Source organism: Chrysochloris asiatica, unplaced genomic scaffold (assembly GCF_000296735.1).
Source record: "Chrysochloris asiatica unplaced genomic scaffold, ChrAsi1.0 scaffold00033, whole genome shotgun sequence".
Classification (NCBI taxonomy): domain Eukaryota; kingdom Metazoa; phylum Chordata; class Mammalia; order Afrosoricida; family Chrysochloridae; genus Chrysochloris; species Chrysochloris asiatica.
In genome coordinates, this window is record NW_006408551.1 from 14,972,651 (window position 1) to 14,993,391 (window position 20,741).

General features: G+C 38.5%; 1 protein-coding gene across 1 annotated transcript in view; it reads right to left on the reverse strand.

Moving 5' to 3' along the window:
* Positions 1 to 20,741, reverse strand: part of WIF1 (WNT inhibitory factor 1) — a 123,396-nt gene that overhangs the window by 16,973 nt on the left and 85,682 nt on the right. The window contains 3 exon segments of the mRNA XM_006859523.1: positions 4,359 to 4,454; positions 5,467 to 5,562; positions 12,923 to 13,063. Of these exon segments, the coding sequence (XP_006859585.1) occupies positions 4,359 to 4,454; positions 5,467 to 5,562; positions 12,923 to 13,063 (333 nt within the window).

A 20,741-nucleotide genomic window follows, 5' to 3' on the forward strand; every position in this document is an offset into this window, starting at 1 on the left:
CATTCTGAGTGCCTTCCCACCTTCTGCTCCTGTATCTGACAGTGTTTCTCTGCTATTCATAGAGTTTTCAATGACTAGCGATTCGGAAGTAGTTTATCACTCTTTCTTCCTAGTCTGTCTTTGTTTGGAAGCTCATATGAAACCTGTCCACCATGGGTGACCCTGCTGGTTATTTAAAATACCGGTGGCATAGTCCTCATAGTCACAGCAATTCAAACCACCACAGCATGACAGACAGACGAGTGGAGGTTGTGTGGTCGCTGTTAAACACGAATCTCCTTGCACTACGGCCCTTAAGTCCAGCTCAAAGGTGGGATTTCTGTCCTCGGTTGTTGTGTCAGTCAAGAGGCGGAAGTGCAGCAGGGGTGACAGTGTTGTAATGAAATGCTTTGGGCTGCGCTTGTGGGTCTCTAAGTTGGTTGACCCCGCCTCAAAGCCATGATCAATGAACTAGATTATGCAGCTAATAATCACACTGTTTTTGATTCATCCTATACGCTTTCCTCCCCTCTTCCTTGGTGTAAATTTCTTGAGTTTCACTGTTCACTAGTATATAAAACAGGGAAGCCAGAGAAATGAAGCCCAGGAGAGAACAAATATCTAAAAACAGTTATTTCTCTAAAGGGGATCAAACTTTAGAGCCTGGATTGTCAGCAACTCCACATCTATTACTCTATATGTTGTTGTTATGTGCCATTGAGTCGGTTCCGACCCCAAATTGGCTATAAACAATAGTAAAGTAAGCTTCTAATATGAAAATCAGAAAGGAAACCCAAACATCATAAGGGTATGTTTTCTTTGTGGGGGGTAAAAATACAACTAAAAAGTTCTACTAACATCTTGCTTCTTAAATTGTAAGCTGTGTGCTGTGCTTTAAATCCTAAATGTTTCCCAGTGTAAAGTCATGCTGTACTTGCTTTGGCAAAATCAAGTCTCTCATAGAAGGAAACAACAATATTTGGGTGTAGGACTTAGGAAAATCAAATCTCTGGCCTCCTCTTTGCTATCTGCTGCTAGGATTGCTAGGATTGGGCAGTTGTTTTAATTAAGTGTGTCCTGTCTCCCCGCTTGCCTCTGTTTCTCCTGGGGATAATAAGAGGAAACCAAACCAAACCATGAGGATCAGTGCATGCTTGATTCAGGCTCTCTGCACTTTCTTTTCCTGATGTGTAGAATGTAATGAACCTGATAGCTTAATTGAAAGTTAAAAATTGTGACAAAACCAGTCATATAATTTGGCCACGCATTCATCGTGTTGTTAAGCGATGTCAAGACGGTTCCAACTTGTAGTGACCCTGTATAGGGTTTCCATGGGTTTGAACTGCCGATCTTATGGTTTGTAGTTCAGTATTGGTCCTATAGCGCTACACTCTTAGTCCTTGTATAATATTCTACCAGACTGCCCAAGCTTCTTTACGTTTCTCTTGTGCATTGGTTTGTGACTAGGAAAATGAGCCAGAGACACTAAGTAACTTTCACTGGGGCTGAAGAGTATGTTAGATCAATATGCAAGTCCTAACAATGTTTATAGCAGATGTCCCAAGAGCCAGTCAGAGTTATTATGTTATGTACCTAACTCCATGCCAGTAATTAAATTTTTCAGAAGCTCCAAACTCCCTCCTGAATAAAAAATGCCTCCCCTTGTTGAGGCAGTGAAAAATATTATTTTTAAAATATTTCCAGATATCCAGTGAGACCAAGTGGAATTTTAACAAACTTTCTGAAATTACTGGATAGAAACAAGCAGGAAAGTCTCTACTATAAAAGGAAAGTATTTCAAAATGTCAAAAGTCCTAGAAGAAAAATAGGTACAGTCCTTCAACAATAACTGTACAGTCACCATTAGAATATTCCGATTGACACTTGCAGAAATTACACTAATAGCCACATTTAGGTAAGCAGGTTTCATAAATGGTCTAATAAGCTGGTGAATACATGAGTTCTTAATTTAAACCTTTGAAGATTTTGCTCTATGTCTTAATAGTTTATAAGTAATATGAGTTTAATTCTGCGTCAACAAATTCCTAATTGTCAAACAAATTCAAATAAAGACAAAGAAGTTTCACAACAAGATATTTGTTCTTTAGCTATTATTATCAGTGTCGTTCCTTCTTCATCTTTATGAATACAAAATTTTAAAACTATTTTAAATTCAACATTTTAGTTTTTAAAAGATCACTTTTTATTTTTATAAAGTGTGGAGATGCTTTCATATATTATTATCTCAATCAGCTCATTGAGCTCAAATAACTTAATTAGCTCAATAGTTTAATTGCAAGTTTAGAGATGGGCAAAGCATAGCACAGACAGAAATCAGTTTATTTGCCCAGAGTCAGAGCCACTTGTGGAGAAACCAGGAGCTGCATCAGGTTGCCTGAGTCAGGCAACATGGGGGAGTTGAAGATGTGAATTTGGGTCAAACTAGACAAGCTCTGAAGTTTGGTGATGTGTTAGTTAAGGGCCCAGCTGCTAACCAGAACATTGGGAGTTCATAGTCTCCAGAGAAAGATGTGGCAGTTGGCTTCCAAAAAGATTAACCAAACCAAATCTAATGCCATGGTGACCCTGTAGGAAAGGGTAGACCTGCCCCAATAAGGTTTCCAATGCTGTAATCTTTATGGAAGAAGACTGCGACAGTATTCTCCCATAGAACAGTTTGTAGTTTCAAACCCTGACCTCTCAGTAGCCAAGCACTTTCTCTCTGTGCCACCACGGCTTCCTTCTATAAAGATTGGAAACTATGGGGCAGTTCTATTCTGCCCTCTAGGGGCACGATGAGTCAACCACAATGGGTTTGTGTACTCAAGTCCTATAAATTTCATTTTGTTTATCCAACAATGAGATAATACTTCACATATCCAAAAAATTTGTTGAGGGTAAAATCAGACAAACGTACAAAAGCACTTTGGACACTATAAAATAGCACATAATTGTAAATTATTATTGTGACTCATGCTAATTCCTTTTTTTTTTTTGGAGTCCTGGTGTGGCATTGTAGGACAAGCACTTCACCACAAGGAATAGGAAGGCCTGCAGTTCAAACTCACCAAGAGCCACTCCTTGAAAACTCTATACAGGGTTGCTATGAATCAAAACAGAACTGACTTGATGGCACTTAACAACACTTTTTTTTTTTTTTACTTAGTATTTCTTTCTTTAAAAACAATTTTTTTTTAAATTTTAAAAAATTGCCATCTTAATTGATTGCTGGTTTTCACTAAATAGACACTTCTTAAAAGTACCATTCATCATTTTATTTCAAGGCATATACTTATTTAAAAATACAATATTCTGTTCATGCTGTTAGCCTTTTTGACACTTCCTTAAGAGCTCACAGTTTATAAGCGATTCTTTAGCATTTTCTACTTGAAAGATGTGAAGTGGGCAAAACTCATTCAGTAATATTCAAGCTTGAATCCACTTCTGAAAGTAAAACCCAGGCTATGGTGTTACAATGTTAAGAAAGGAGGAACAGGATCTCGCAGGAAATAAAACATGAGCAGAACTTTGAATAGGAATTAGTGAACTTCTAGGTCAGATAATTTGGAAAGTCACTTAACTTCTCAATTTTAAATCCTCATTCATAAAATGGATTTAGGATACAGTAATACCCTATATGACAGGGACAAATAATTGTTCACAAATTTTCATGCACCAATTACCCCTTCTTAAATGTGAGTTGTCTGTGGGGGAGACAATTTCTAGTCAGGATTGGTGTTTCTCACATCTGTATCCAAATAGGATCTTGAGGAAATTTCCTAGCAATGAAATAGGTGCTGAGGCTTTGTGGGTCACTTCTGAATCAAAGCTTTTTTAAAAAAAAAATAAAAAGAGTGCCTACTCCCCTCTTTTCCTCTGCTTCTTGGCTGGATCCAGAGAGCACCCAAACTCTAGGCAGTACCACAGGCAGAAGGACCCCTGAATCACTCCATGGAGAAGAACTGCCCACTGACCAGGTGTACCTGCACTGGAGCATTTTGTGAGTGAAAATAAACTTCTACTCCTGGTGGGGTGTTGTAGGATCAGCACTGAACTGCAGACCACAAAATCAGCAGTTCAAACACAACAGCTGTTTCTCAGAAACCTTACACAGGGATGCTAAGAGTCAGAATTGACTCGATGCACTTAAGAAAAACAATGCCAAGCTACTCTAAAATTGGAAATCTGAGTTACTTTAGCAATCAGCTTTACCCTGAGTGATACCCTCTATTTACAGAGCTATTATGAGAAATGATACATTTATTTTCATTAAAAAATTTAAAAGAAGGAAATAAATAAGGGAGAGAGAAAATAAAAGTGAAGGAGAGAGAAAGAGAAACAAGGAAGACAGGCAGGAAGGAAGAGAAAGTACAAGTTACCTTTATCACAATTGACTCCATAGAATCCAGGTGGGCAGATGCAGAAACCAGGAGTAACACAAAGTCCTCCGTTCATACACCGTGGTGTACAAAGGGCTGGTAGGGAAAGAGAACCCTGATTAATGCCAAATAAGGTTTGCATTGGGAGCATTTTGGAAATGTCACTAATAGAACCGGTTTACATTTTCAAGCCTTCAAAAGTCTCTTTTTAGATCCAAGTTTTTATATTAAATCAGATTTTTTTTAATGTATACCTGTCAATTTTTCATAATCTAGAATTTTTATATTACTCCATTTGAATGCCTGATTAACTTTTGTCTAGAGTCATTATTTTGACTAAGATTTTTGGTTCCTTAAAACTACAAATATTTTCTCTTTTCCGTTTACTGCCTCCAGCCCTCACACCCCACCTTGATCTTCCAATTAGAGGCAAATAAAATAAATAAATAAAGACAAATAAGAAGATATTCTTCTTTAAGATGAAAATGTTTTACTTTCTCTGGCCATATAAGCTCTTTGTATGTAAGTATTTGACGACCAATGCTCATCTTTTGTTTATCTTTTTTTTCACAGAATTCAGTTAAAAGAATTCCCCTGAAATGGATGCACTTACTATACAAATGCTTTCCACCCTTTCCTTTGCCGTGTAACTTCATAACTCATTTTAGACTTAATAACTGTGACGCAAACTGCTTTTTATTGGGAAGATAATTTCAAACCACTGGTAATTCTAGCTTTTTAAAAGTTAGTGTTTAACTTTAGTTATTAAAGCTTTTGGCTCCAAATGAAAGGAAGCATAAAACCTCAAAACTTTAATAAGATTATACCAAAGTACAATGTGTATATAGTGAATTTGGGGGCAGAGGACAGAGACCCTGAAGAGTACAGATACTGAACCAAAGTTCCCTGCCCTGTCACCCCATATTGGGTTTAACAGAAAACCACTTCTGGGCCTTTAAAAAATGTCACCAGCCATTATAATGGGAATAGAAATGTAATCTCAGGGAACATGTTTAAAATCCATCTAGAGGCTCTATTTAGCTAGCTCCTGTGTCATTCCCATGCTGTTTAAGGATGAACCCAAGGAAGCTGGAGCTCTGTACTTTACCTTTCTCACAGTGAGGTCCGTAGAATCCATCAGGACACTCACAGATGCGTCTTTCATTACAAAAGCCTCCATTCCGACATCCTCCTGGGCATTCAGCTTCATCAAAGACAAACAAGATTTATAAAGATATTCTTTGAGTCTTATTGGATAAATTACAGCAAATGTGAAGATTTCATTCTTTCTCCAGTGCACCACTTACATAATTTATTTAACACAGATACCTCTACTGGTCTCTGTTGAACACTTATTTCATCGACAGCACTTAGCAACAACAAATAGTACTTGTCACTTTGAGGACTAAAGTGCATTTGGCCCCAACCATGGTATTTTCAGTCACTTCAAATGCATGCAAAAGCTGGACAGTGACTAAGGAAAATCGAAGAATTGGTGCCTTTGAGTTATGGTGTTGGCAAAGAATACTGAATATACCATGAACTGCCAGAAGAATGAACAAATCTGTCTTGAAAGAAGTACACCCAGAATGCTTTTTGAAAGTAAGAATGGAAAAGTTTTGTCTCACATACTTTGGATACATTATCAGTCTCTAGCACAAGACATCATGCTTGGTAAAGCAGAGGATCACCAAAAAAGAGTAAGGCCCTCAATGAGATGGACTGAAACCATGGCTACAACAATAAGCTCTCAAGACTAGCAATAATTGTGAGCCTGGTGCAGGACTGTGTAGTGTTTCATTTTACTGTACATAGGGCCACTAGTACAGGGTCACTATGGGTCAGAACAGACTTGACGGCACTTAACAACAACAACAACAAGGGCCACTAGAGTCGGAACTGCTCAACAGCACCTAACAACAGCAACAACATACTGCTTATAAGGAGCCCTGGTGCTACCATGCTTAAGTGCTTGGCTGATAAATGAAAGAGCAACAAACAGTTTAAACCCACCAGTCACTCTGGTATTGTGAAAGGCTGTTTCTGTAAAGATTTACAGTCTTGGAACCCCCATGGAGTAGTTCTACTGTGCCTTATAGGGCTGGGATCCACTCAATGGCAATGACTTATTGTTTGAGAGTTGTACTCCACTAAATTCAGCAGTTTGAAACTACCAGCTGTTCCACGGGAGAAAGATGGGGCGTTCTGCTCCCGTAAAGATTTACAGCCTCAGAAACCCTGTACAGGGTCGCTATGAGTCGGAACCGACTCCACGGCACACAGCCACAACAAATATTCAAAGTAAGATTTTGCCTCCCTCAGTCCAACATCTAACAGTATGGGGCCCATTTAAGAAGTCGAAGCATATTTTATTCTGCTTACCCCAATCTAGCAATATATGAAACCTTCTTTAACTCACACTGTAACTGAATGGTATTAACATCAATACTCATTTACAGACAGTGGGATGAATTCTTGGTACATCTCTAGAGCACTGAAAGGCTCCAGGGCTTCAATTCTGTGCTGGAGAAGCTTTTATGGGGACGGGAAAGGAGCCAGGCATTCATGTTTAAATGGCATCTGAGGCCTAATGGTGAGGGGTTGGTGCCATTGTCAAACAGGACCAGTGGCATGATGGCGTCATCCAGTTATCCATGGAGTCAGCAGCACCAGGCTTTTGGCAGTGGGTATTAATGTACCCCCTTTGGAAGGTGGCAGTTGAAGAGTGGCTGGTGAATTTGAACTGCCGACCTTGTGGTTCAAACCTTCCAGTTAGTTCAGTACGTTATCCTACAGTGCCACACCAGGACTCTAAGCTATCCCTGGAGACTCTCAAAAATGGTGTTGGGGAAGGATAAGAACAGAAGAGAGGCCAACTTAGAAGGGTTTATTAGAGTTCTAAAAAGCACAAGTGGGGGTAAAGTAAGAAAGTTGTTGTCATACTTTTACCAAACCCTTTGTTCACCACCCCCTTTTCTCATTGGTGTGGTTACAATTATTCAAAATATACATGCATATGAATATAAATTATATGCAATATATAGATGCCAACCCATCTATGGGTTGGGGATTAGAAGAAATGAACTAAGCAGAAAAATAGGAGTGCATTGATGCAATTGGTAGAAACTCTGAACTAAAAACCAGTGTTCTAGGTAGCAATAGAGAATCAAACCATGGTCCTTAACCTTCTGCTCTTTCTGTTGTTACACCCAGCACCTCTGGTTCTCTGGTACACACCTCTCTGGTCTTTCCAGTTCATTCATTTATGACAAATGTGTATTGATGTCCACCATGTGTAGTGCACAGTTCTAGGTCTTGGATGAGCAATAAATAAAGACACAATCTCAGTCCTCACTGAGCTTATGAGATGTTTTCATAGAGAGGATGTTAATTGAATGCATGTGCAATTAATATCTGCTTTATCCCCAATCCTAATGTAGTGCTATAGGATAAGCACTGGACTGTAAAGTAGGTTTGAACCACAAGGTCAGTGGTTCAAACTCACCAGTCACTCCTTGGAAACTCTATACAGGGTCGCTATGAGTTGGAACTGACTCCATGGCACTTAACAATAACGTGCAAATATATTCATGTTAGGTGGATTACAGCCAACATGAAATTGTAAATACCATATAGAACCAGACTGCACAGTTCCAGGTATATATTAGGTACATAACAGATGTTTACTGAAAGAACTAACTTTTAGATTGGTTGCTTCCTGGTGATATATAAAGAAACTTTAATTGGTATATTTTCTTTGTAGGATACTGATTTCTAAAACTAGAAAAGCTAATCTCATCCACACTATGTGGTGTATCCATGTCCAGGGGCAATCCTTCCTCTAAGATTTAGAAGTTCCACTTCCCATTTTCTCATGTTTAGCAAAGCTGTGAAAAAGACTGGTTGGTTGTACCTTTGCAAATGTATGTCTGGGTGGTGGGAAAATAAAAATGAAGAACTGATGGTACATGCAATGTTATAAACGAGGATCCAACATCCTGTATGAGTGTCTCTAATCTCAATATACTTGGTGGGATGTGTATTGTTATCATAATCTAGAAATATCAACTCAGAGATTATTTGGCAGCTCTGACACTGACATCTCTCTACTTTCTCCCCATTGTTGTTGTTAGGTGCTGTCCAGTCAGTTCCGATTCATAGCAACATTATGCACAACAGGACAAAATACTGCCAGTCCTGCACCATCCTCACAATTGTTAAATTTGAGCCCATTGTTGCAGCTGCTGTGTCAATCCACCTTGTTGGGGAGAATTCCTCTTTCTTACTGACCCTCTATTTTTATAAGTATGATGTCTTCTCCAAGGAGTTGGTGCCTCCTGATAATAAGTCCAAAGTATTAGAAATTAAGTCTGGCCATCCTGTTTTCCAAGGAGCATTCTGCTTGTACTTCTTTCAACACAGATTTGTTTGTTCTTCTGGCATTCCATGGTACTGTCAATATTCTTTGTCAACACCATAAATGAAATGCATTACTTCTTAAAAAGTCTTCCTTATCCATTGTGCAACTTTCATATGAGGTCATTGAAAATACTGTGACCTGGGGTAGGCACACTTTAGTCCTCAACCTGACATCTTTGATCTTGAACACTTTAAAGAGGTCTTTTGCAGATTTGCTTAGTGCAGTCCAATGTTTGGTTTTTGACTGCTGCTTCCATGAGCATTGATTGTAGATTCACACAAAATGAAGTTTTTGACAACTTCAATCTTTCCCCCCATTTATCATGATGCTTTTTATTGGTCCAGTTTTGAGGATTTTTGCTTTCTTTACATTGAGATGCAAACCATACTGAGGACTGTAGTCTTTGATCTTTATCAGTATTTCCAGTCTTCTTCACTTCCAGAAAACAAGGTTGCATCATCTGCATATCGCAGGTTATTAATGACTCTTCCTCTAATCCTGATGCCTATTGCAGGTTGTTTATGACTCCTTCTCTAATCCTGAGGCCACATGCTTTCTAATACAATCCAACTTCTTAGATTATTTGCTCAGCACACAGATTGAATAAGTATGGTGCAAGAAACACCTCTGATGCAACCTTTTCTGATTCTAAACCATTCAGAATCTCCTTGTTCTGTTCAAATGACTGCCTCTTGGTCTATGTACAGATTCCTCATGAGCACAATTAATGGCTCTAGAATGCCCATTCTTTGCAAGGTTATCCATAATTTGTCATGATCCACACTGACGAAAGCCTTTGCACAGGTAAACATCTTTCTGGTATTCTTTCAGCCAAGATCCATCTGAAGTTAGCAATGATATCTCTCATTCCATATTCTCTTATTAATCCAGCTTGAATGTCTGGCAGCTTACTGTCAATGTACTACTGCAATCATTTATTTTTATTTTTATTATCTTCAGCAAAATTATACTTGCATGTGATATTAATGATATTGTTTGATCATTTCTGCATACCGTCAGGTCACCTTTCTTTGGAATGGGCATGAATATGGATCTCTTCCAGTCAGTTGACCAGGAAACTGTCTTCCAAATTTCTTGACACCTGGAGCCTTGTTTTTCACCGATGCCTTCAGTGCTGCTTGGACTCCCTCCTTTAATACCATTAGCTCTTGAATTTTTCTTCAGTTCTTTTAACTTGAAAGAATGTTGAGAGTGTTCTTCCCTTTTGGACTTCTAACTCCAGGTCTTTGCACATTTCATCATAATATTTGACTTTGTCTTCTTGAGCAGCCCTTTGAAATTTTCTGTTCAGTTCTTTTACCTCATCATTTCTTCCATTCGTTTTAGCTTCTTTATGCTCAAAGGCAAGTTTCAGAGTCTCTTCTGGAATCCACTTTGGTCTTTTCTTTTTTCCCCCTGTGTTTCTAATGACCTTTCGCTTTCTTCATGGATGATATCCTTGATGCCATCCCACAAATCTTCTAGTCTTTGGCCATTAGTGTCTGATGCATCAATTCTGTTCTTGAGATTGTCTCTAAATTCAGGGCGGATATATTCAATGCCATATTTTGGCTCTCATGGACTATCTTAATTTCTTCAGTTTCAGCTTGAACTTGCATTGAAGTTATTGATGGTCGGTTCCAAAGTTGACCCTGGCCTTGTCTGGGATGATAATATTGAGCTTCTCCATGGTCTCTTTCCACAGTTGCAGTCAATTTGGTTCCTACATAGTCCATCTGGTAAGGTCCAGGCCTATACTCATCTTTTATGTTGCTAAAAAAGGAATTTGCAATGAATAAGTCATTGGTCTTGAAAACTTCTATCAGCTGGTCTCCAGCCTCATTTCTGTCACCAATGCCATTATTTTCCAACTACTGATCCGTCCTTTTGTTTCCAACTTTCACAATCCAATCACCAGTAATTATTGGTGCATCTTGATTGCCTGTTTGATCAATTTCACACTGAAGAAGTTGGCAGAATTCTTCATTTTCATCATAAATGGTATTTGTGATTCATGAATACATTTGAATAATAGTGGTATTAATTGGTCTTCCTTGGTGGTGTATGGATATTATCCTTCCACAGATATCTTTGCACTTCAAGATAGATCCTGAAACATTATTTTTGATGATAAATGTGTTGCCATTTCTCTTCAATTATATCTGACAGTGTTCTGTTGACATTCATAAGGTTTTCAGTGGCTATACATTCAGAAGTTGTGTGCCTCTCCTTCCTAGTCTGCCTTAGCCTGGAAGATCCACTGAAACCTGTCCATCATGGATGACCTTATTGGTATTTAAAATACCGGTAGTATAGCCTCCAGCATCACAGAAACACACAAGTGTCACCACAAAACAACAAAATGACAAATGAATGAAGGTTTCTCCTTCCAAAATATGTATTTTATACAAAAGATCCTATAAAATGGGCCTTATGTGTGAACCAAGAGTTGTGCCTATGACTCTATCTCTGTGTCTACATGTCTGAGAAACAGATCCTTCTAGTTCTATAGCACTTAGATCAGAATTATATTTGGATCAGGCTTTGTGGGGAGGCTGGAGGTAATAAATGAGAACTGCCTTCATGCCTGCATATACATACTGAACTCTATTATATTTGTCACACTGCATAAAGTGAAGTGCTTCCCAGCAATATCCAGACTAATGTACATGCAAATGTCTCCTTCAGCTGTGTGTTTAAGGCCTGTTGACTTTCCAGGAGACCTACCTTGATCCTCACTCAGATTTCATCATGTGTCACTGTATGTTTACTGGTGAGGATCTTAAGAGTGAAAATGTGTATCTCTCCATGTCCTGGGGAATACTGCTGATCTCCCAACTGTGCTTCCTAATTGAGTTGACTGCCTTCTTTATCCTTCAGGTCAGTTATACCTTACTTGATTCACACTGGAAGTCCTTGAGCGGTACAAATGGTTAGTTAACACTCTTGGCTGCTAACCAAAGGTTGAAGGATCAAGTCCACCCAGAGGTTCCTCCAAAGAAAAGCGTGGCAGTCTACTCCCAAAAACCAACTTGGAGAGCACAGTTCTATTTTGACACACATGGGTCACCATGAGTTGGAATCCACCCAGTAGTAATTGGTTACTGGTAGATCCACTCTAGAGGTGCCTTTGTTTGGCCTTTTCCATCTGTTTTGAATCTACTATTAACATTTGCCAACACTAATGCTCATGCAAGCTGTTAATGACTCTAGTAACATGACTCCTTTTAGTTACTACCATATTATTTCCATGCCTTCATGAATATGATGCAATCCCAAGAGTTTTAATTTTCTGGGTGTTTGAAGAACTCTAATCTTAGTTCATTTCTGTCTTTTTTGTGGGGAGAGATAGGGAGGAAGGGAAAGAGAGGGGAATGCTTTGTTATAGTCATTTACTTTATTAGCTACAGATTCAAATTTTAAATTCTTTTCAGAATAGTACTATTTGTATTATTTTAATGAGTCAGGACACCAAAAGGGAACTTCTATGCCTTTGAATTTTTATTGGATGACAGGAAGCAGTATAATTTAATAGCCAAGAGTCTATGCTTTGGGGTTGGGTTGGCCTGGTTCAAGCTCAGCTTCCCCACTTCCTAGCTGTCTGACCTACGGCAGGCTATTTCACCTCATCTGTAAACTGAATTTATAAATAGTAGTGTGTAATTTATAGGATTGCTGAAAGAGTTCATGAGATAATGCATGTAAAGAATGATTAACGTTGTCTAACATAAAGTTAATGTTCAATTACTGTTAACTATTATTAAGTCTTCAGGAGTCATAGTTCTGACTAAGAATCAGCATTTCATTTAGTGAAAGTTGACAGAAAGGACTGAAAAAGGTTATTCAAGAAAAATGTCTTCAGTTCATACTATGCATCAATCACTGTTCTAGGAGAACGTTACCTAAAAAGCAATAAACAAGAAGGGTGAAAGCATGCCATTTCTCTTCATTGATTGATTTCATAGATTGCAGGTAATAAACACATACACACAAATTAGGGAAAATATAAGTAGGTGATTATAGTTGCCTGAGCTATCTTAAAAGTAAAGCCAACATATGAGATACAGAACATCCAAGTTCACCTTTGCCCAAATGACACCTGTCAGTCTCTTGAGCCTTCTCTTGAACCCCCATCAATGATTACCTTGTTGACATGTTTTAAAGAAGATTGCATTTTGAGGAGTTTGGAGGATGGTGTTGCCTTCAGAGTTCATTACAATCACATTCACTTCAAAAGCTGCCACACCATCTTGTTTTCCAAGACATGGGAAACCCACTTGAACAACTTTAAAAAAAAAGAAAGAAAGTATAGAGAATTAGTTTATCTTTTTTATTCTAGTTTTACACAAATCTTGGAAAGAGAATTAAAGAAAACAGCATAAAGTATTCATGTTTCATCATTGGGCATTCCTTGGTCTCCACTGGAATAAAGGCTGTGTTTTGATTGTCTGGGTATTCTTCAAAAAAACCTCATACATCATGCTGAACAGAGAAAGAATGAATGGCTTTCATTAATTTGTAATCCATTACAGTGTAGTGAATTATCTGTCTTTTCTAGGGTCTGAGTAAGAGAAGGTGGGGGGAAATGCTGATGGATTATGTGATTCAGTTGTGAGTGATTGTTAACACGGTTAATTGTAAAAGCATGGAGTGCTAATGTATATAAAATGAGCCATCTCAGAAGCAGGAAGTGGAGTGGGGTGAATCCGATCAGAGATCACTACCATCAAGAAGAGAGAGGAGTGGAGTGTATTCTTTGGAGCCTGTTGTTGTTGTTAAGTATCATCCAGTTGGTTCTGACTCACAGCAAACCTGTATAGAGTTTCCGAGGAGCAGCTGGTGAGTTTGAACTGCTGTCCTTGTGGTTCAAACCGACCTTATGGTTGAGTGTTTATCCTACAGTGCTTGCTCCACCAGAACTCTGAGATCCCTGCATATTGAACCTCCTCAACCCAGGGACAGAAAACTGTGACACCAGAGAAGTAGTAGAAGAGAAGTAGCAGCAAAACCAAGAGCCAGAGCATGAGTCAGAGGGATGGGCTTCCCAGAGCTGGCTTGTTTGTAGAGTGGGTGCCTTCTTGCACTTACATGGGGGAGTTAGATTTGCTTATTCTACAGTGCCACACTAGGACTCCAATTCCTCATTTGCGAGTTTATTTTCATTCTGTGAGCTTGAATGCAACAAAACATCTTCTTTAAAAATATTCTATAATTCAGACTAGATTTTAGTCATTGAACTGAGTTAAGCAAAGTTTTCCCAGTCGTTCATTGATATGAAAAATTATTCACATCTTGGGGATTTAGAAAAGAGTTCCATATGATGAATAAATCTCATGTGTACGCTTATAACTAATAGTTTAGTTTCTTAAAGGCCCTTGAGTGACACAGACAGTTTATGTTCAACTACTAATATAAAGTCTGACAGGTCAAATCCAACCAGGTCAATTCCAGAAGTACCATGGAAGATAGCCTGACAATCTGCTTCTGTGAGGATTGTTATTGTACCGTGGAGTCGATTCCAACTCATAGCGACCCTGTACAGGCTTTCTGAGGCTGTAAATCTTTATGGGAACAGAAAGCCTCATCTTTCTCCTGCAGAACAGCTGGTAGTTTTGAACTACTGACCCTGAGCAGCCTGATTCATAACCACCACGCTACCAAAGCTCCTTTCTGTGAAGATTACAGCGAAGGAAACCAAATGGAGAAGTTCTATTCTGCAGCACTTGGAATCTCCATGAGTTAGAACTCACTTGATGGCAATGGGCTTTTTGTGGTGGTTAGGTGCTTACAGAGGAGTCACTTTGTTCTCTTAAGCCTTGTGATCACTTGTGTATTTAGATGTCGGCAATGAAGCCATTAAACAGAGAGCAGGAATGAATGGCATGGCTGCATAGAGAGAGTAAGGGGGCTACCAAGTGAGAAATATCCACAAGTGGTTGGGTGCATTGGAGCAAAGCAGATGTGACTGGCTAAGAGAATAATTATGTAAGTTGACATGATCCTCTGGCTTATTATAACTGGGAAATACTGATCTAGCAGATGCATTAGGACTCTAGTTCTTCCTCACAAGTAAAACAAATGTTGTTAGTAGGTTTGTTGTTGTTGTTATATGCCATGGAGTTGGTTCAGACTCATAGCGACCCTGTACAGGGTTTCCGAAGCTATAAATCTTTACGGGAGCAGAAAGCCTCATCTTTCTCCTGGGAAACAGCTGGTACTTTCAAACTGCTGACCGTGAGATTAGCAGCCCGATTTGTAACCACTATACTACCAGAGCTCCTTTGTTAGTAGGTTGTTGTTGTTGTTGTTATGTTAGTAGGTACACAGGTGAAATTTTGCTCTACTTTACTTTTGTATGGCAGCCTATGGGAGCACAGTGTCTCAGGTATAACTACCAGACTGCAAACAACAACATCGGTGATTCAAGCCCACCAACCACTCCAAGGGAGAAAGATGAGATTTTCTGCTCCTGCAAGGATTTAGAGCCTCAAAAGTCCCATACAGGTTCGCCGTGAGTCAGAATCAACTTGACAGCACTTAACAATAACAAACAACAACATAACAGGTCATGATTAATGCCAAGTTTGAGCAAATCAAATCAAGCTAAGACAAACCCTTTCCTTTTAGGTTTTTCATCAACTCTTTTCCATTGTAAAAAGAAGTGAACTATCTGTGTGTCTGAGCTTTTCTCTAAGCACTGCATACAAGCCAGTTATACAATCTTAATATGTTTGACAACTAAAAACCCTTCCTGGGGCTTTGGCAATGCCAGTTGTGGTTGTGCCAATCCCAAATTAACAATGATTTCCAGTTCCCCTGACTCTTGAGATTTAAGTAATGTAAATTATTTATTAAATGATAAAAAGAAAATGGGTATATTTTTACGGGGCGGGGGGCGGGAGAGTGAGAAACAGAGACAACCAATATTGTGCCTGAAGTCCCAACATTACATTGTCACCATTGAAAACGTTGGTTTAAGGAAAGCCTATATGGTGTGATGCTGTAGAATAAGCACTGGACTGCTAACTGCAAGGTCAGAGGTTCAAACTCACCAGCCATTCCTCAGAAATCCTATACAGGGTAGCTATGAGTTGGACCAACTTGATGGCACTAAACACAAAAGCAACACATATGAAAAAGAGTCCTGGCGTGACACTGTAGGATTAACACAGAATCACAAAGATGGTTTGAACCACAAGGTCAATGGTTCAGACTCACCAGCTGCTCCTCAAATACCCTGTATAGAAATGCTATGAGTTGGTATTTAACAACAAAAACAATATATGAATAAGGAAAGCCATGGCACCATAGGATAAGCATTGGACTGTGAACCACAAAGTCAGCTATTGAGCTCACTGACCACTCTGCAAGAGACAGATGAGGCTTTCTGCTCCCACAAAGATTTAAAGCCTCAGAACCCCTATACAGCCTATGAGTCGGAATTGACTAGGCAACACACAACAACATATATGAAAATGTCAATTGACAAAACAAAATATGTTGTTAGAGCATATATATTTTTTAAACTGTTAGCTCTTCGGTACCCTACACAGAGAAGCAGTGATGCCTGAGATGGACGCAGAGATGATGACGTGGAGAGATGGAGCAGCTGGGGACTTTAGATCCAGAGAGGGAGAGGGGCTGTGTACTGATGACAGAGGGGCAGGCTTGTAGGATATACCCTTTGGTTGGTTGATGAAGCATGAAGGGGATTGTAACCATGGCAATGAAACAATATACGGTAGGATGAATGTAAAGCTAATGTTCTCCCATATAAACTATCACATAATTCACAATAAAACATTAAAAAAAAACCCAAAAAAACGTTAGCTCTTCCAGTGCATCTACACATGGATCAATTATAAAATTCCATTCATTCTTTTTATGAGTCTTTTTTTGATGATGGGTGTTTTGGGTTTTTCTGCTACTTACATGCCATCATGTTGGCTCTGACTCATAGCGACTCTGTATAGGTTTTCAAGGTGTGGTTGGTGGATTTGAACTGCCAACCTTGGAGTTAGCAGTCCAGTACTTCTCCACACCAAGGCCAATAATTGTTGAGGCATAAAAAGTGGGAGAACGTAAATGGATACTTAACAATAGAACTTTTAGAACCTTCCTCACTACATGCCATCATTCCAGCTGTACCACTTTCTAGGTGTATCTTTCTCCTGGTCCTTATGCAGTATCTACTTTGAATACTTATCCTTTTATAAAGGCCTTCAGTTTTATATTAGCTTTCAGAAATTTGGTATGGAAGAGATGATGCTTGCAAGGAAACTTCTCTTTATTTCTTTTTATCAACATTGTGAATTTCAAAGCATGTTGTCAATGTTAAATATAAAAAAATGTTTCATCATATATGCTGGAAATTTGGTTATGAACAATTAAATTATTGGTTCACACCCATCTCCAGACATGCTGAAAGCAATCCGTTTACAAATCTGGTAATATGATGACTATGTATCACATGTTCCTGGTGTGGCACTGTGGGTTAATGCACTGAACTGCAAAGCTGGCTTGAACCAAAAGGACAGTGGTTCAAGCTCACCAGCCACTCCTTGGAAACCCTATGGGTCAGAACCAACTCTACAACACTTAACAACAACAACACAATCACATGTTCTAGTCATCAGTGGGTGCTGTTTGAGGATTTGGAGTGCCGCAAGCTTATATAAAAGGGTGTGATTTTCTAACATGACCTCTGAGCCAATGAAAGTAAAGATGTGCTCAGAGTCCCCTGGTCTTGTAGTGATGTGAAAAAGAATGGCTTCAAACAACTCAAAGGTAAAAAAGCAAAGATGTAAAATCCAATAGAACGTTCAACAAGGCAGACATATTACAAGTAATTTTCTTTAGTGTTTTTAAAGTGAAACTTTACCTTTAAATACAAATTTGAGTCCAAATATAGAGTTGATTCATTCCACAAGTATTTATTGGGTGCTTCCTACGTGCCAGTCACTATTCCAAGCACTGAGAATACTTTAGTAAACACAACAAATAAACTCCCCTGCTCTTGTGGAGATTTCGTTTAAGTCATTTGTTTGGAAAACATTTTAAGACAGTGAATGACATATTTTAATCATTTTTAAAGTCTAGAAAAATAAAGATTGACAAAAATTGACAATTTAAATTAAAGTTGAAAGTTGTTGCAGTGTCTGCTTCCGATTTGGACTTTGATAATCCATCTCCCTCCAATTTGCCTACGTTTTGATTCAAAACAGGAACATTAGTGTCCCAGGAGTCTAATATTTTAAACAAGGATCAGGTAGAGAATTATACTTGAAATGACACATTGTTTGGTGTAGTTTCTGTGGGTTGAATTTTGTCCCTGTAAAAAAAACCATCTTGAAGTCCTATACCCAGTACTCTTGAATATGACCTTATCTAGAAATGGGTCTTGGCAGTTAAAATGAGATCATCCTGGCTTAGGATGGACTGATGCTCTTTTTTCTTTCTTTTTTTTTAATAAGAAAGAGATACAGAGACAGACACACAGGAAGAACGCCATGTGACAACAGAGGCAGAGATTGGAGTAATCCATCTATAAACTAAGGAACATTTAGAATTGCTGGCAACACCAGAAGCTAAGAGAAAGGCCTAAGACAGACTGTGCCTTCAGAGAGAGTGCGGTTCTACCAACAACTTGATTTTGGACTTTAAGTCTTAAGAGCTGTGAAGGAATAAAATTTTATTGTTTTACACCATATTTTTGTTGTTCTTAGTTGCCATTGAGTCGGTACCGACCCATAGCGACCTATGTACACCATATGTTGTTGTTGTTGTTAAGTGCCGTTGAGTCGACTCCGACCCATAGTGACCCTGTGTAGGGTTCCCGAGGAGCAGCTGGTGAGCTTGAACTGCCAACCTTGCAGTTCAAACAGCTTTGCAATCTGGTGCATTAACCCACAGTGCCACACCAGAACATCATATAGATTGTGGTAATTTGTTACAGCACCCTAGGAATCGAATACAGTAATTTAGTTCAACTTTTTGAACCTTAGAGTCCTGATTTGACCATAAGACTAGTAATAATACTATTATAAGAACTTTTAGAAAATTTGTGAGAAAAATTTCTTTTATTTAAATATTTATTTCAAAAGTTTAAATTCATTCTCCATCAAATTAGTCTTGCAGGCTACTCACATATACAGCAAAGTGGTGCCAAATTATGCCAAATGCAGAAGATAAAAGAGAACTAGTCTTTTACACTTCTGAATAGAAAAACTGCCAGCAATCTTGGCAGATAACTAAAGATGAACTGTCTTCAATTAATAAATCAACAGAGAAAACATAACTAAGAATTATTTTATTAATCTTTAATTGCATCACAATTATTGATCTTGTTAATATGAAACATTTTTTTTCTTCCCTCACCCTTAACTAACACACTCTAGTTTTAAAATATTGCTTATTTCATTAATATAGAATAAGTCCCAACTGACAAATTCACCACGTTAAAAAGGAACATTAAAATCCCTCAGTCCAAGTAAGTCTTCCCTACATATATCCATCTGCTTTGGGATAGGAGGCATGTAAACCCACCAATGATCTGAGTCCTACCATGTGATGATTTGGAAAGAACTAGAAAGTAAAAGTTTAGAAACAAGGAAGTACTTGGCTTATGAGTTTAAATGAATTAACTTTTAATGTAAAAGTAGAACTTAATGAGTATGCAAGTAACACTAATTACACTTGTCCATTTTCAGTATTAATACATGAAATGGGAATTTGATTCCATTTTATACAAACTCTTCTTGTCCTCCTTTTTGCCTATCTAAATTTTATCCAAAAGACCATGTAGATAATAATAATTTCACATCCTTTAAAAGTTCTTAAATAGGGGGAACAATAACACAAGGGAAATAGTGCACACCTTAGAATACTCAACCACTTCAGATCTGGGAGGGGCAGCATTTACCCAAAGACAAAGTTCAGAAGGGTTAGGAAAAAAGGAGGAGTAGAAGCAGGAAACACAGGGAGGAATGGAATAAGTGAAGTTACGTTGTAGGGATTGCAATCAATGAGATGAAACAAAATGTGCATAGATTGTTGAACGGAAAACTGATTTGCTCTGTAAACCTTCACCCAATTCACAATAAAATGCTTTTTAAAATGAAAGAAACTTTGAATTAAAAATTTGTTTTAAGTTTTCAAAAATGTTTTCATCAGTTTTGCATCGTTAAAACGCTGGTGCTACTAGAGATGGAGGCAGAAGTGACGGCATGGAGAGAAAGAGCAGCAGAGGACTCTCTCTAGACTGAAGGAAAGAAAAAGGCTGTGTGCTGGTGACCAGGAGGCAGGCTTGCAGAGTGTGCCTTTTGGTTGTTTAAACAATTATATATTCCAATGTGCTTTTGCACACATCAAAAAAAGAAAAGAAAAAAAAAAAAAGGGAAGAGAAGCAAATACTGTTAACCAAGGATGTATGGAAGGGATTATAATCATTGCAATGAAACAAACTATGATTGGTTGAGTGCAAAACCAATGTCCTCCCATGTACAACTTCCACTCAATTCACAATAAAAGCTTTGAAAAAAAACCCTCTGGTGTCAGTCTCATCTCGTAGTTATCCCTACTAGATTTCTCTGCATTCTACTGCACATCCACAGTGTCCTGACTCTGCTGCTCAGAATCTTCTTTCTGTTTTCTGCCCAGTGTCCTTCCACTCCCCTTCAAAGTCACAACCAAATGGCATACTCATCCTAACCTTTCTTAGTGTTCCTACATGAATCATTTTACTTACAGATTGTGCAAACACCTCTACATGTGATTTCATTTATTATAATGATATCACTATGGTTTTGTAATGTTTGCTAAAATGAACCCTAGTAGTGTAGTGGATCACAAGCTAGACTACTAACCTCAAGGTCAGTCGTTCAAATTTACCTGCACTCCAAGGGAAACTGATGAGGCTTTTTGCTCTGGTAAAGATTAACAGTCTCAGAAACCCTATACAGGGT